Source organism: Camelus dromedarius, chromosome 22, assembly GCF_036321535.1.
Source record: "Camelus dromedarius isolate mCamDro1 chromosome 22, mCamDro1.pat, whole genome shotgun sequence".
Taxonomy (NCBI): Eukaryota; Metazoa; Chordata; class Mammalia; order Artiodactyla; family Camelidae; genus Camelus; species Camelus dromedarius.
In genome coordinates, this window is record NC_087457.1 from 12,138,003 (window position 1) to 12,154,486 (window position 16,484).

Consider the following 16,484-nt stretch of genomic DNA (forward strand, 5'->3'; position numbering starts at 1 on the left):
AGGGAGCCTCTGAGTCTCAGATCTGCCCTAAGCACCCCTTGACCAACAGACCTAAGTTAAACGGGCACAAAGGGTCCACGCGACACCCAGCCCGAGACACGAGCTGGCAGCTGGGGGCTGGGACAGGCCACCCGAGCTGGGCGGAGGACTGGGGCGGCTGCACTGAGGTAGCCCCAGGGGACTGCAAGGTGCTGCGCGCTGTGGCTGGGAGGGGATACGGAGCAGAACCACCTCGGTCCCCCATAAATTGTGGAAAAAAGCAAAGCAACATGGCTAGTGTGCCCTGGGGGAAGGGGCACCATAGCCTTTGTCTCCTCAGACCCATGGCGCCATTACTGGCACTTCTTGCAAGAAGAGAGGCGGGCGCAGCCACAGCCGCCATCTTCTCCTGCGCGCAGTGTCTGGGTAGTGGCGGGGCCGAGACCTGCATCCACACCTGGGGGCTCTGCAAACTTCTACACAGGACTGAGACTTGTTTACAGCCTGAGGCAGATAGGATCTTTCTGCCCTGGCACCTCAAAGAACTCACACCACCAAGACAAACAAGGAGTTGAGATTTGGCACACAGCAGGGGCAGGGCTGTTCTGCGGTCTTCCCCGAGCCCGCCTACAGAGCGGAGCACCGATCCGAGGTGGAGCAGGCAGCTGCACAGAGCAGTGGAGCAACCGGCGCTGGGAAAGGGCAGGTAGCCACCTGCCTTCCCAGCAGGAACGCAGCACCTGACCACAGTTCTGGGAGGGGGCGCAATCTGCCCACCTGCCTAGCCCGAGCGCAGCATCTGACTGCAGCATCGGGAGGGGGAGTGACCCACCCACCCACTAGCCACAGTACCAGAGAGATATGAGCAATATGAAGAAGCAGAGGAACCACTCCCAATTAAAAGAGCAAGAGAAATCCCCTGAAACTACGATCGAGGAAATAGACATTGATGGCCTATAGATCAAGATTTCAAAAAAGGAGTGATCAAAGTGCTGAAGGAACTAAAAGAAATAGTGTTTAGAGATATAAAATATGTCAAAAATGAAATAGAAGGTATAAAGAAGAACCAAGTAGAATTAGTAAACTCACTTGCTGAGATGAGAGCTGACCTAAAGGCTGTGCAAAGCAGGCTAGATCATGCAGAGGAACAAATAAGTGACCTAGAAGACAGGACAACAGAAAGCACCCAGTCAGAACAGCTGAGAGAAAAACAAATAAAAAACAACAAAAACAATATAAGGGACCTATGGGATAATATAAAGTGTGCCAATCTACGCATAATAGGGGTTCCAGAAGGGGAAGAAAGAACAAAGGGGATTGAAAAGGTATTTGGAGAAATCATGACTGAAAACTTCCCAAACCTAAAGAAGTACAGGAAGGAGGCTCAGAGGGTCCCAAACACGAAGAACCCAAATAGACCCACACCAAGACATATTATAATCAAGATGGCCAGAGTCAAGGATAAAAAAATGATCCTAAAAGCAGCAAGAGAAAAACAAAGAGTGAATTACAAGGGAACCCCCATTAGGCTCTCAGCTGATTTCTCTACACAAACACTATAGGCCAGAAGGGAGTGGCAAGATAGATTCAAAGTCCTGAATGAAAAAAAGATGCAGCCTAGGATACTCTATCCAGCAAGGCTATCCTTTAGGATAGAAGGAGAGATAAAGAACTTCACAGACGAGCAAAAACTAGAAGAGTTTAGCAACACTAAACCCATGCTAAAAGAAATACTGACAGATCTACTCTAAATAGAAAAGAAGCAGGATGCTACAAAAATGAGAAACTCGTAATTGGAAAGGTGATAACTATCATGAATTACAAATAGAATAAACACAAAATTGTAAAATAAGACATCTAAATCATTAAGAGTGGGAGAGGGAAGCAAGGAAAGCCACTGTGGAAAACAGTATGGAGATTCCTCAAAAGACTAGGAATAGACTTACCGTATGACCCAGGAATCCTGCTCCTGGGCATATATCCAGGAGGAACCCTACTTCAAAATGACACCTGCACCCCAGTGTTCATAGCAACACTATTTACAATAGCCAAGACATGGAAACAGCCTAAATGTCCATCAACAGATGAGTGGATAAAGAAGATGTGGTATATTTATACAATGGAATACTATTCAGCCACAAAAGCCGACAACATAACGCCATTTGCAGCAACATGGATGTTCCTGGAGAATGTCATTCCAAGTGAAGTAAGCCAGAAAGAGAAAGAAAAATACCATATGAGATCACTCATATATGGAACCTAAAAAAAATAAAACATATATACAAAACAGAAACAGACTCATAGACATAGATTACAAACTTGTGGTTGCCAAGGGGGTTGGGGGTGGGAAGGGACAGACTGGAATTTTAAAATGTAGAATAGATAAGCAACATTATACTGTACAGCACAGGGAAATATATACAAGATCCCGTGGTAGCTCACAGCAAAAAACAATGTGACAATGAATATATGTATGTTCATGTATAACTGAAAAATTATGCTCTACACTGGAATTTGACACAACATTGTAAAATGACTATTACTCAAAAAAATGTTAAAATAGATAAATAAATAAATAAAAGAAATTCTAATGTTAAGATATAATAAAATACAGATTGCCTCCTACCACACATCTCGTGGTACAGCATTCCCCAGAGCCACATACTAACTCTCTCTTCTTTTTTCTACATGTTCTAGGATCGCAGCATTTCATATGTGTACAATCCTGTGAACAAATGCTTCGTTACTCAATCATGTATGATTAGGTATTGTCAAATAAAACTGCAACACAGACCTTCTTTACAAAGTACACACGTTTCGTAAAATGCACAGTTTCAGTAATCTCATTCTTTACCTGAGACTTACTGAAATCAACATCTCATTCACTAGTTTGTAAAAGAAATGTGTCATTTCACAACATTCCATGTAATTTGAACAATATTAACATACTGCTGTGGAGCCAGACTCTTAGAGGAAATACTTATTAAGATGCCTTGTTAACTAACATTGTCTTCAAAATTTTTCTTATGTTCTTGTTTCCTTAATACTTCTATTTACATATAGAACTTCTCTGATGTGAAGCTGTCAAGAGCAACATTCAGACTCTCAGCATCCCTCTCTGAAATGGCAAAACCCCAAACCCCTGCCCCTCAACAAAATGGTCCCAGAAGCCATGCTGGTCTGTCCAGACTTCTGCTTTCACTGGGATGTTGGCCCCATGATTACTTATATTGTACAAGATTCAGTGCCTTCAACCAACTTTTCCAGTCGTCAGTAGCAAGTTTGTTCTAAACTATGGAGTTTACCAACATCAGAAGTTTGGGTTTCCTGGTCTTGTCTTTTTGGTTACTGTTATTTTTAGTTGGTATTTTAATAAACAGCTTCACCACAGACAGCAATACTATACTTTTAAAAAGTTATTTGTTTCATATACTGACTTATGTGCTGATGCACTCAAAGTTTAATTATTCCTTCACCATTTCTTTTAATCAAATGTTTGGTTACTCTTAGTTTGGGGGAGTTGTTTTTTCCATACAACTTTGTAATTATTAAGGGCAGACTTTCTTAAGAATAGAATGCTCTGGCTATTTCAGGATGGTTCCTTTTCCTCCCCTCGCCGGAAGCATAAAACTTGTGTCCAGTATTCACTGTGATGAACAGTTCAAACTCCTGGAGGTAAAACTCATGAAATGGTGGGTGGTTCCCATCTATGACTGGGTCCCCCTGGAGTTTTAAACTATCCAAGTTCTACATGTTGAGCCTCCAGAAATTTGAAAATTATAGTTCAGGTTTGTCTGCCCAGGTGCTGGTTCCCAAAAGGTTTTAGCTTTGGGTTGCTACTCCAGTAAGTTGTGATTCTCTGCATTTACCTGAGTGTTTTTCCAGTTTGGAGCGGGCAGTGGTTTGCTCTGTGACCTCACTTCTCTGATGGATGTAAGAAGAGCTGTTGCTTTATTAATTTGTTTAGCTTTTTACTTGTTGTAAGGACTGAGTGCTGATTCCTAAACTTCTCACATATTTGGGGGAGGGGCAGGTAATTAGGTTTGTTTGCTTGTTTATTTTTAATGGAGGTACTCGGATTGAACCCAGGACCTCACATATGCTAAGCATGCCCTCTACCACTGAGCTATACCTTCCCCCCTAGAAATCAGAATTCTTGATTGTCCTTTTTATGTATTTGAATAAAGTCCTTTGAATTGGCTTTTGAATATATTATACATATATGTTGGAACATATATGATATGTAAATATTTTCTCCCATTTCAGAGTTTGCTATTTTATTTTTCTCAACAAAGCCTAAAAGAAAAAGTTTCTAAATTTGATGAAGTACAACTTACGTTTTTTTCCTTAAAATCTCTTTTTTATTTGCCTTATCTAAGAAACTGTTGCCTATCACAGAGTCAAAAAGACTGCCTCCTATGTTTTATTCTAAGTTTTAGAATTTTTGCTTTCATATTTAGGTCTTTGATCCATTTCAAGTTAATTTTTGTGTATGGTGGGATGTCATGGTTTATTTTATGTACATGAAAATCTAGTTCATATAGTATCCTTGTTGAAAAGATTTTCTTCACCCATTAAATTGTCTTAACATAATGGCAGAAAGTCAACTGATTATATAAATATTTTATATCTGGATTTTCTATACTATTTCATTAAGGTAAATATTCATGCTTTGGCCAATACCACATTGCTTTGATTATTACCACTTTACAGAAAATGTTGAAATTTACAGAAAACTAGTGTTTACACTCCACTCTTGCTCTTTTTCTTCTAATTGCTCTGTCTACTCTAGGTCCTTTGCATTTCCATATATAGTATCAGCTTGCCAGTTTCTACAGAAAGATGGGTGGGGTTTGGATGGAGATTACGTTGAGGGTACAGATCAATCTATGCAGAGCTGACATCTTAACAATATTGTGTCTTCCAATCCATGCAGTGGGATGTGTCTCCATTTCAATCTTCTTTCATTTATTTGAGTAACCTAAGATTTTATTGTACAGGTCTTACACATATTCTGTTAAATTTATCTCTATATATTTCGTGTTTTTGAAACAATGTATATGGAATTGTACAGTTTATTTCCTTTTCCATTTATTTATTATTTACACATAGAAATCCATGGAATTTGGATTCACTTTCATTCATTAATTGGTTTTAGCAGTTTTTATGGGGAGATTAATCTCTCCTCTGGCTTCTTCCTTCTTTTAGATGTTTTCCAGTACCATTAAGTAATATACATTGTGTGTGTGTGAGTGTGTGTGTGTGTGCATGCGTGTGTGTGTGTATCTACTATATATTTTACTACATAAAATTATATATATATATATATATATATTTTGTGTATAATAGATTCCATATTTTATCGTTGTTCCTGAGAGTTTTCATATGACTCTTCACTTCGTTGTCAATTCCTCTTCTATCATCTTTCATCTTTGTTTCGGTTTTATCCTAGTTCTATATTTTTATGTTTTCTACAAGCAACAGATTTCATTTTAAACTATTTTTAATTGGCATAATCTGTCAACAAAAATTCTTCTCCATATAATAGCAAACAATGCATTTTGCTCTCCCACTGGTAACAGTCTATAGTCTTTAGATGCTCTTGTCGGTTTTCATTTACTGCTTGTTGTTAAGGGAGTATTTCTCCAACTCCTTATGCACTCTTTGTGGTCACTAATTATAAGGTTAGAGCTGATGTCTCTAAAGAAGGTCAGAGGGCAATATTTGAAGACAAACATTATCTGAAGGATCTTTGCTGTCCACTTCAAAAAATAGCAAAAGTAGGAAACTTAAAGGCTTCCATCTTTCCCCCCAAAATGTCTTTCTCAAATTTATTTTTCTAGAAGACAAGGTCTTCTTTATCTTTTTTTCCACCTATTATACATATATATGGGAAACAAAAAGCTTTTGAAGAAACTTCCTACTAACCTGTAAAGTACCACAATCACATTCTTCACCTGCTTCCAAAATTCCATTGCCACATACTGTGCCCTGCTTGTAAGCTGGCTTCTCAGGAAAGATGTTACGAAGACATTCAAGGCCAGAATGTGAAGCAAAATATTTAAAGTCATCCAAGCTACAGGTGCTAAAATCCTTTACACCCGCAGAGTGCCTGACATATACAAAACATGAGTACGACAAAAATTATTACTGTGTATCTCTCCATTTCTCCTACTGTATATTTTGAAGAGAAATTTAAAGAGCATTATTCTCATGGAAAACAATAAGAACACTTTTTAAAAATAAAAAGTATTTTTAAAATACTAATATGTTTTAACACACTTTTTAAGTTTCATCATGAAAAATCTTGTAATGAAAAAAAGAAGTTTCAAAGGGACAGACTGGGAGTTCAAAATTTGTAGATACTGAGAGACATACGCAGAATAGATAAACAAGATCATACTGTACAGCACAGGGAAATAGATACAAGATCGTGTGGTAGCTCACAGCAAAAAAAAATGTGACAATGAATATATGTATGTTCATGTATGACTGAAAAATTGTGCTCTACACTGGAAACTGACACAACATTGTAAACTGACTATAACTCAATAAAAAAAAGTAAAATAAATAAATAAATAAATAAATAAATAAATAATGAAGTAAAAAAAAAAAGTTCCAAAATCATTTGCCATTCATCTTGTTTTAAGTAAGACCTGTTATCTACCTACCCTATGATCTTTATTAAGTCTTTAGACATAGAAATTCTGTTGTTCCTTATTTACATTCCCAGGGCCAAAAAAAATTGAATTTAAAATTTTTGACCTCAGTATTTAATATACTTTTTATATATTTAATATCATCTTTCTATGTTTTTCTTTAAGTGACAATATGAGTATGTTTGTATTAACCTTAAAAGCGTGTTTTAGAGCTTTTGCTCTCCATAATTAAGCATTTTTCAGATAAATATCTGTTGGTTTATACCACGGGAAGGGCAGTAGAAACACCTGTCCTGACAGAGTGAGAGAGCTGTTAGTACTTCACTAACACCTCAGCATCCAACTAAAACACAAGAAAGAACACGATTTAAGAGTAGTTGATGCACTTTTTTGTAAGTGGCCACAGACTAAATATGATAGGCTTATATGCCATATGCTCTGTTGCAATTATTCAGCTCTGCCACTGTGGTACAGAAGCAGCTGTAAACAATATGTAAGCCAATAAGCGTAGACAGTTTTATTTACATAACAGGCAGGCAGCCAGAGTTTGCCTATGGATTGTTGTTGGCTGACCTCTGCCCTACACTAAAACCTACTCTGTATCAATTCTCTCAGTTAGAGCCTAAACTCAAGCCCTGACAAGTTCCCCGGGGAAAACCAAATTTGGAGGTTCAATCCTGCCATTTTAGAGAGGTTTGGAAATACCTTGAGTTTTCCATAGATCCAAACTAACAAGGCGTAAAACCAAGCACGTAAAGTTAAAAATGATTACCCAACAATTGAATTGCCTGGCAGAAAGAGAGTCAACGCTATTCAGAGGAAGGTGGGAGAATCTAGGCTTTCTATTGTACTATCAACAATATCCAATATGCTGATAATAACAGATGTACGAAGAAATAAGAAAATGTAATCCATAGTCAATTAAAAAAAAGCAGTCAGTAGAAAGTAACACTGAGGTAGCTCGGGTGTCAGATTTAGCATACAAATACTTAAAAGGAGACATTATAAATAAATTCAAATAATTAAAGAAAAATGCTTAAATAATTCAGAGAAATTACAGTCTTATAGACTGAACATTCAAAAGAGAGTACATTTCATTCAATTCACATATTTTAGAGCCAATAAATCTAACTGCAGTGACAGAAATTAGATCAGTTGTTGCCTGAGGCAGGGTGGAAGGTAAAAGGGCCCTTTTTTTTTCAATAAAACATTTTTACTCTGTACTATATATAATGTGTATTTAAATATATATAAGTATACACACACACGCAGAGAAACCTCAACTGACAAATCCCTGAGTCCATGGGAACCCAGGACACTAACAAAGGGAAAGGAGGGAATCCATGCCCTAAAGAGTAGGAAATATGGCAACACACCTTTCCTTTTCCTCCAGGTCCCCTGCAACAGAGGGAAAGAGATGCTCACTGCAAATCACTAAAACAAGAGAGGACTTACATGGAGGCAGGAAGGCGGGGTGAGGGTGGCGGGATGGGGAGCTGTGGCTCAGGTCCCCAGCCGCCAGTCTGGAAAGTACAACATACTGTTTGATCCAGCATTAAAACCAACAGATCACTGCAGAGTCAGGGAGGAGACTGACTGCCGGACAGGCAGCTGACCTTCGATCCGCCAGGTCTTAGTTTGGCAGCCCCACACTGGGCCAGCACAACAAATAGCACCTGCGGGGCTTTTGAGATGAGAAACCCAGGACCTGGCCCTTTGTGACAGTTGAGTATCACAAAAGAACTTTTCTGTGGAGATATATATGTTGCATAGCCTGATTGACACTGTGGTTCAGGAATTTATATACCTATATATTCCACCATTTGTAGCAATGTGGATGGACCTCAAGAACATTATGCTTAGTGAAATAAGTCAGAGAAAGGCAAATAATGTACATCACTTATATGTGAAATCTAAAAAATAACACAAAAGAAGGTATATGCAAAACAGAAACAGACTCACAGATATAGAAACCAAACCAGTGGTTACCAAGAGGAGAGAGAAGAGGGGAGGCACAAGTTACACGTAGGGTATTAAGACATACAAACTACTATGTATAATATTTTATTTTAAGCAACAAGGATATATTGTACAGCACAGGGAATTAGGGCCATTATCTTGTAATAACTTTTAATGGAATATAATCTGTCAAAATACTGAATCACTATGCTGTACACTTGAAACCAATATAATGTTATAAATAAGCTATATTTCAATTTTTAAAAATCTCAACAGGAGGTTTCATAAAAATTGGAAATCTGATAATAAAATGCATATGAAAATGCAAAGGACCCAGAATGGCCAAAACAATTTTGCAAAAGAAGAAAAAATTTAGGGACTTGTACTACGTGATTTCAAAATTCAGTATAGAGCTGCAGTAATAAAAGCAGTTTGCTTTTCTATAAGGGCAGACGTACAGACTAACGATATGAAATAAGAGTCCAATAAAAATTCACACATTTCTGGTCAACTGGTTTTTCACAAAGTCACCAAGGCAATTAAGTGGGGGAAATGATGGTATCTTCAACAAATGGAATTGGAATAACTGGAAATCCATAGGGTAAAAATAAAAATGAACTTAAACACGTACATAATGATTAATTCAAACTGTATGATAAAACTGAATACAAGAGCTATAAAACCATGATGCATGAAGAAAAAAATGAACTGTACTTCATCAAAATTAAAAATATTTTCTTAAAAAAAGACACTATAAGGATAAAATATTCAAAAAATCATGTATCTGGTAAAGGACTGATTGCTAGAATATATAAACAATTCTTACAACTCAACAAGAGCATGAACATCTCATTTGTTATTTTAAAAAATGGACAAAAGTGTTAAACAGGCTCTTCACCAACTGAGATATTCAAAGCTATAATGCATGAAAATATGCTTAACATCATTATCTTCTAAGAAATGCAGATTAAAACCAATATGAGGTAACTGTACATACACACTAAAATGACTCAAATTAAACATACTGAGCATACCAGTCTTGGTGGTGATGCGGATCAACCAGGACTGGCTACGTGACTGCAGGAACCAATGCAAAATGGAAATGCAGGAGCTCTTATTTGTAAAGTAGGGAAGAGGTATTATTGACGGTACTAAAATTAAAGAAATTTTATCCTTTCTTCAACAGTCCTCTCTTTCAGTCGGTCATGGTTTTATTTATGTGCGACTTAATGTCTTTCTAAATAAACATTTTTACTTTAAATTATTAACATGAATTGCAGTATTCATCCTTATATTGTACAATGCAAATACCAAAGCATTTGACTTTATGCAGAAGCACTGAAATTACGCAATTCATATGGCTTGTTCCTAGAGGTTGCCTTCAACCTAGCCAGCAGAGAAAAATTCAAGCCGGACTCTGGGAGGCAGGAAGGAGGAAGAGAATTTCCCCAGGCATGGAGAGGCCTGGAGGAGTGTTGGGCCTATTGGGGTGTGTATCCCATTTGCACTTGAAAAGAATGTGTATCTGAGAGTTGTTGGGTAAGTGTCAATTACTTCAGTTTGGTTAACAAAAATGTAAAGTTCCTAACCAAAAAATAATAATAATAAAAAATTGAGTATAGTGTGCACTTAACAACAACAACAGAATCATCTTACACAGCTTCTGACGACATTATGCAAACATCTCCTGAACAGTGGCAGATCTCAGTATTATCAAAACTCAGTCCCATGTTAAGGCCAAGCAACTGCACGACACTGATGCTGTATGACTCCAAGGATAAACCCTCTGGATACTAAATATAAGGAAAAGAAAAGGAAAATAGTCAGCTAAGAGTCCTCTTCAGTTATTAAAAATTATTTATTATAGTCAAAAATTAGCATATAAAACTCAATTTTAAAATTCATTAATGCATCCAAGATATCTATGGAGACGCAACTGTAGCAGAGTTATATAAATATTACTAAACATGGATGAATAACACAATAATTCCCAGGTATCATAACTTGATGCAAATACCTGCTATCTTAGCAAATCTAAGAGTTTAAATACCATGTTGCATCACTTCTTTGAGTTATTTTAAGCAAAATGCTTTTAATCCTTTAATAGTCAATTCTAAATTCTCTTTGCAGCTAACAGTGTCTACAGTGGGTCCCAGTGACCCCCACCTCCTGGTATTAATGCTCCTGTGTATTCCCGCTCCACTGAGCACAGGCTGGACCTGCTGACCCGCTTCTAATTAACTGAATATAGCAGAAGTGCTGGGTCTTCATTTGCAGGACAGGTTATAAAGAGTCTGACTTCTTGGATTCTGTGTCTCATGGCGGCTGCTATGTCGTGAAGCAGGCTTGTGGAGAGGTCCTCAGGTGTGAGCTTGGAAACATTTTCTGGTCCTCCTACAGCCACATAGCTGAGCCTGGGAAGCACACCCCCTCTCTGTTGAACCTTGAGATAACTACAGTCCTGGCTGACACCTTCATTTTACCCACCAAGCTGTTCTCAGATTCCTGACCCACAGAACTATGCTGTTTCCATGTGCTAAGGTTTGGTATTATCAGTTACATAGCAATAGTTACCTAATTAGTATTAGCTACTATCTAAAATATTATTATCTAAATACTATTCAAGTAATATTATCTAAAATACTATTAGTTATCTAATACACCCTCAATAGGTGGTGTTTTCCTTTTGATTACTTTCAGAATCTGCATACAGATATTTACAGCAGCTTTATTCATAACTGCCAAAACCTGCAAGCATCCATGTCTTTCAGCAAATGAACATAAGTAAACTGTGGCATGTTTCAGACAATGGGATGTTATTCAGCACTAAAAAGAAACGAGATATAAGGTCATGGGAAGACATGGAGGAGACTTAAATGCATATTACAAAGTGAAAGAAGCCAATCTGCAAAGACTATATACTTTATATAATTCCCACTATATGACATTCCGGAAAAAAAAAATTAAGGGCACAAAAGATCCATGGTTGCAGGGGGGAGGGAAGGAATTAATAGGCAGAGCACAGAGGACTTTTAAGGCAATGAAAATACCGTGTATGATTCCATAATGATGGATCCATAGCATTATTTGACCAAACTCATAGAATGTACAACATCAAGATGGAACCCCAAGGCAAACTTTGAACTTTAATGGGTAAATGTACATCTATCGCTTGTGACAAGTGTGCCACTCTGGTGAGTGACGCTGACAACAGAGGGGGCTCTGCACGTAGGGGCAAGGGATATAGATGGATAATCTATGCACTGTCCCTCAGTTTTGCTGTGAACCCAAAGCAGCTCTAAAAATAATACTTTTTGAAAGTTGTTGGTTCTTGATGGACCAAGAGCAAGACAGCATTGTAAGGAAGTGGTAAGTAAAGAACAGTTCAGAGGAGAAAGATGCAAATGACCCGTGAAGACGTTCCTAAAGTTTCTATTCCCCCCACTGCCCTGGGCTGCTTGTTGTTCAACCACAGCCACTAAGAGGTAGAAAACAACAATCAACTGCTGCATCAGACATTTCAGTCCACCTTCAGAGAGAGAGAGAAATTTGGTTTCCTGGAACACTCCTTGAACTCAAGCATTCTCTCCTTCCTGCATCCCAGTTTTTGAGCAAAAACAGTTCTTAGCACGAAACAGAAGGCCTTGTAGGACACACTTTATTCCCTTCCTAGTTACAGACATCATTAATAGTAACCAAGGAACGCGTTTTGCTTCTCAGAAGACACAACACTGTCTCATCAAGAAGGCAGGCATTCAATATAACTTTCACGTCTCTGACAGGTCCCAGATGGCTGGTTGAACTGAGCGACATTACAGTGTGCTCAAACAATTCCTTTTCAAACTCTAGTCCAACCAATCCAACAAATGGATCCCCTCCAGGGGTCTCTAGATTGCCCACGCTCTTAATCTCTCTTAATTCAAGGACCTTTGTCTGACTCACACCTCCTACCAACTTTAAATTTTTTTTTCCATTTTCCTTCCCTATATTGAAAGGAGGTTCTTTCTTGATTCCATGTATATAAAGACTCATTATACACAAGGCCCTTTAGTTATGCCTTCCCTATTGTTTTAAATTTTTATCTTGCCCCCTCCCATAAGAGCTGGAGGTCAGATCCAGGGCACACACACTTCTGGGGTCTGGTAACCACCGACTTCCTTACTGACCAGGCGGCCGATAATCTGATAGGAGAGCCACTTGAGCTTAAATTTCCACCACCACAAAAACAAGCAAATGAAGAAACAAAACAAAATAAAAAAAAAACCTCACAAGTGTAGCTGTACAACATTCTGTTGCCTACTCATCTCTTTACTACTGGTCCGAGTGCTCTCAGGAGTTTGCCATCTGGAGGCCTGAATCCTCCAAGAAAGCCACTGTTTCACCCACACGTGGCAAATGCGGAGGCTCACAAGCCATCGAGTTTGGCTGATACAGACTTTACAACCCAAAGACTGGCCTGGCTGTCGCTAACCAAACCAACAACTGAGGCCAAAGTCCAAATTAGGCTGCCTGCCTACAGCAGAATTATGGAGCCACAAACAAGGGCGTAAATATTTTAAATGGAGGACAACCTGACAACCTATTAACAACATACACCAACATCAGGTCACATGACTGAAAATCTATGTACAACAGAACTCTTCTCATCACCTCATAAGGTAAAACTTTAGACTGTTGGGCACTTTTAGATCCAGGTGCACCTAACGTGGACTTTAACTGTGCCAGTCAGGCTCTGCACAGAAGCCAATGTCACTTCTGTTTGCTGTGAACCCACCAGCCCCTTCGGTTAAGAGATATTTATAAGTCAAAGTCCCAGGCCCAACACTGCCTTCAAATTACACAAGTACTTCATCATTTTAATACTGCAGAGCCACAAAAATAACACCTACATTAACTCAAGCAGGTACCAGCTTAAAAAGGATATGTTAGCTCCACATCTCTAGCCACACTGCCCTGGCCCCAGGTCTCACTGCTAGAGATATTAGCACCTCAAACGACATCACTCCAGCCCAAGACCTCCCTGTTGGAGATGACTCTGCATCCTGCACAAAGACAGCATATGTGAACCAATCCATCCAGAGCCCACACACCCTACCACCTGCTTCATCAGACTCACATACTCCAGGCCACCGTCCACCTGCCAAAATAACACAGGGCTAGGGACCAGACTACTACAGACAGCTTCTATGCACCATAACCTGCTGAAATTACTTGAACGAGCCAATCCTAGGCCTGCTTACCCTGCCTTGACCATTTCTTCCCAAAGAAACCACAACAGAGGCTCTTGCCCACATTTTCCCCTCCCCGCCCCCCATGCTTCCTGACCAAACATGGTGCTTCCTCATGTGGCCCCTGCGTGGCGCAGCAGATCTTTTGTTTCTAGGGAACTGTATGATAAACTTCTTCCCGCATGACAGTCATTTCCATGTCTGCATATCTTTCCACACCTAATGGAAACAGATTCCAGGTAAACTCAAACAACCTTCCCGACTAGATTAGTTTGTTCTGCTTCAGTTAAGTTAGTTTAGTCTAATTAATTCAAACCATATTACAACTAAATTAGTTGTAAATGTATATTGTGAACTCTAGGGTAACTGCTTACATATTTTTAATATAATTGATATTCTAGAAAAGAGAGAAAATGGAATAATATAAAATGTGCAACTAAAACCACACAAGGCAAAAAAAAAAAGAGGAAGATTTTTAAAAGAAACAAGAAACAAGGAACAAGGACAATGAATAGAAAATAGACAAAATTCACCATCCATTTATGATTTTAAAAAAACCTCTCAGAAATGGGTATAGAGGGACCATAACTCAACATAATAAAGGCCATACATAACAAGCTCACAGCTAACATCACACTCAATGGTGAAAAGTTGAAAGCTTTTCCTCTAAGATCAGGAACAAGACAAGGATACCCACTATCATCACTTTTTTAAAATGTATTATTGGAAGTCCTAGCCAGAGCAATTAGGCAAGAAAAAGAAATAAAAGGCATCCAAATTGGGAAAGAAAGAAATAAAACTGACACTATTGTCAGATAACATGATATTATATATAGAAAACCCTAAAACTCCACACACACAAACACAAAAACCATTAGAACTAATATATGAATTCAGTAGTTTCTGGACATACAATCAATACGAGAAAATCTGTTGTGTTTCTATACACTAATAATGCACTACCAGAAAGAGAAATTAAGTAAACACTCCCACTTACAGCTGTATTAAAAAGAACAAAATACCTAGGAATAAATTTAACCAAGGCTATGAAAGAGTTGTACACTGAAAACTATAATTTTTTGAAGAAAAACTGAAGAAGACACAAATAAATGGAAAGATAGTCCATGCTCATGGACTGGAAGAATTTATATTGTTTAAATGTCCATTTTACACAAAGCCATCTATAGATTCAATTCAATCCCTACCAAAATTCCAATGGCAGTTTTAAGTTGGATGGCTTAAACTACCTGATTTCAAAACATATAACAAAGTTACCACACTCAAGGACTGATTTTTAACTTTTAAAAAATATTTTAGAATATTATGATTGATATCTGTCTTTTTAAAATTTATCTTCAAACTTTGTTATTAGAATAAATCAAAAAAATTTATATTTATATTTTAAATTCATACTGACACTTTTAAAGCATTCTTGCCTAACTCATATATTAATTCTTTTCCTTACAAAATTTTTTACAAAAATTCCAATCACAATTGAAGTCTGAAGAACGGCACCAGGAAAACACACATACTAACCACTTATACTCAGCAACTCCTATCATCTGCTTTATTTGCTTCACACGCACGTGACCTAGCAATTAGTTCTCAGCAAAGAAACACTGTTTTCAGGCGAATTAACAACAGTGGCAAAGACCCAGACAGCTGCTGGTGGTCCTTCCTCAAGTCTGGGCTGAAAGAAGACCAACAGCAGGGACTGAGAATAAAAACAAATCCCTAGGAAATATGTGACTGTTCTTTAGCCATGGTAACAAATCACCTGCAGAACGGGTTTTAGATCTACCTAATCAATCAGTACATCTTTTGTAGTCATGGTAACAAGTACATATCAGCTGGTGGTCAGGCCAGTCAAGGTGGCCATTCCTTGCTCTCTGTGCATCCCTGCTCGACCCGTGCCTGCTTCACCTACACCTACTCACATGACTGACCTTCCTACATACTTGCCCCAGGCCCCAGTGCTCTAGGTTTAGATCAGAACTCTCCCCTTTGCTTATCAAAGGGTTGGTGAGGGCGTGCCCCTCTGCTGGTTTCCCTGGTAACCGATGAGCTAACCTGATGTCAATTCCCCCTGTAACTGATGACCTCCCCTACCCCACCCCAGGAGCCCACTGTCAGCCACACGTGGTGGGGTGTCCCTCCAGGACCTTGCTTCCGACATGTAAGATGCCCCATCCATTAAACCACTGATGTCTCTGTTGCTGACTCTTGGCTCTTTCTTCAGTCTTGAAGCTCGGCATGCACAGGCCAGCAGGGTGCAGCCCAACACCAGTACAGGTTTTAAATCATTCTAATCTGTCAATGGCAATTTGAATCATTGCACGTGCTACTAATCGTCAACAAAATATGCAAATGGGTCAGTATAAAAATCATAGTGTGGACTTCTTTTTCTAAAGCACTGTTAAGTTAGTTCCCTTTGTTACTTTTTATATAGCTTGTTGTAAAAGGAATATAACTTCATTGTAAAAGCTTATTCCCATTTTCCAGAAAACTACAGATTATGAATATTTGATTGTTGTTTCTTCCTACAAGAGTCTGCACCTCCCAAACATATAACAAAGAATTGAATGCAATAATAAAAATTACCATGAAACAGAAAAAATAATGAATGTCTCTTAATAAAAAAGCACGAGTGTATACCAAT

General features: G+C 38.4%; 1 protein-coding gene across 2 annotated transcripts in view; it reads right to left on the minus strand.

The window, feature by feature from the left end:
• The window catches only part of LOC105105430 (disintegrin and metalloproteinase domain-containing protein 5), a 29,566-nt gene extending 19,187 nt beyond the window's left edge, over positions 1-10,379 (minus strand). For both annotated transcript variants that reach the window (XM_031440067.2, XM_064477435.1), the window contains exons 1-3: positions 10,254-10,379; positions 5,908-6,091; positions 2,606-2,704 (exon numbers count right to left, since the gene is read on the minus strand). In XM_031440067.2, coding sequence (XP_031295927.2) covers positions 2,606-2,704; positions 5,908-6,091; positions 10,254-10,327 — 357 coding nt within the window. In that variant the 5' untranslated portion in view covers positions 10,328-10,379. The remainder of the gene's footprint in view (positions 1-2,605; positions 2,705-5,907; positions 6,092-10,253) is intronic.
• Between the last annotated feature and the right edge of the window lie 6,105 nt (positions 10,380-16,484).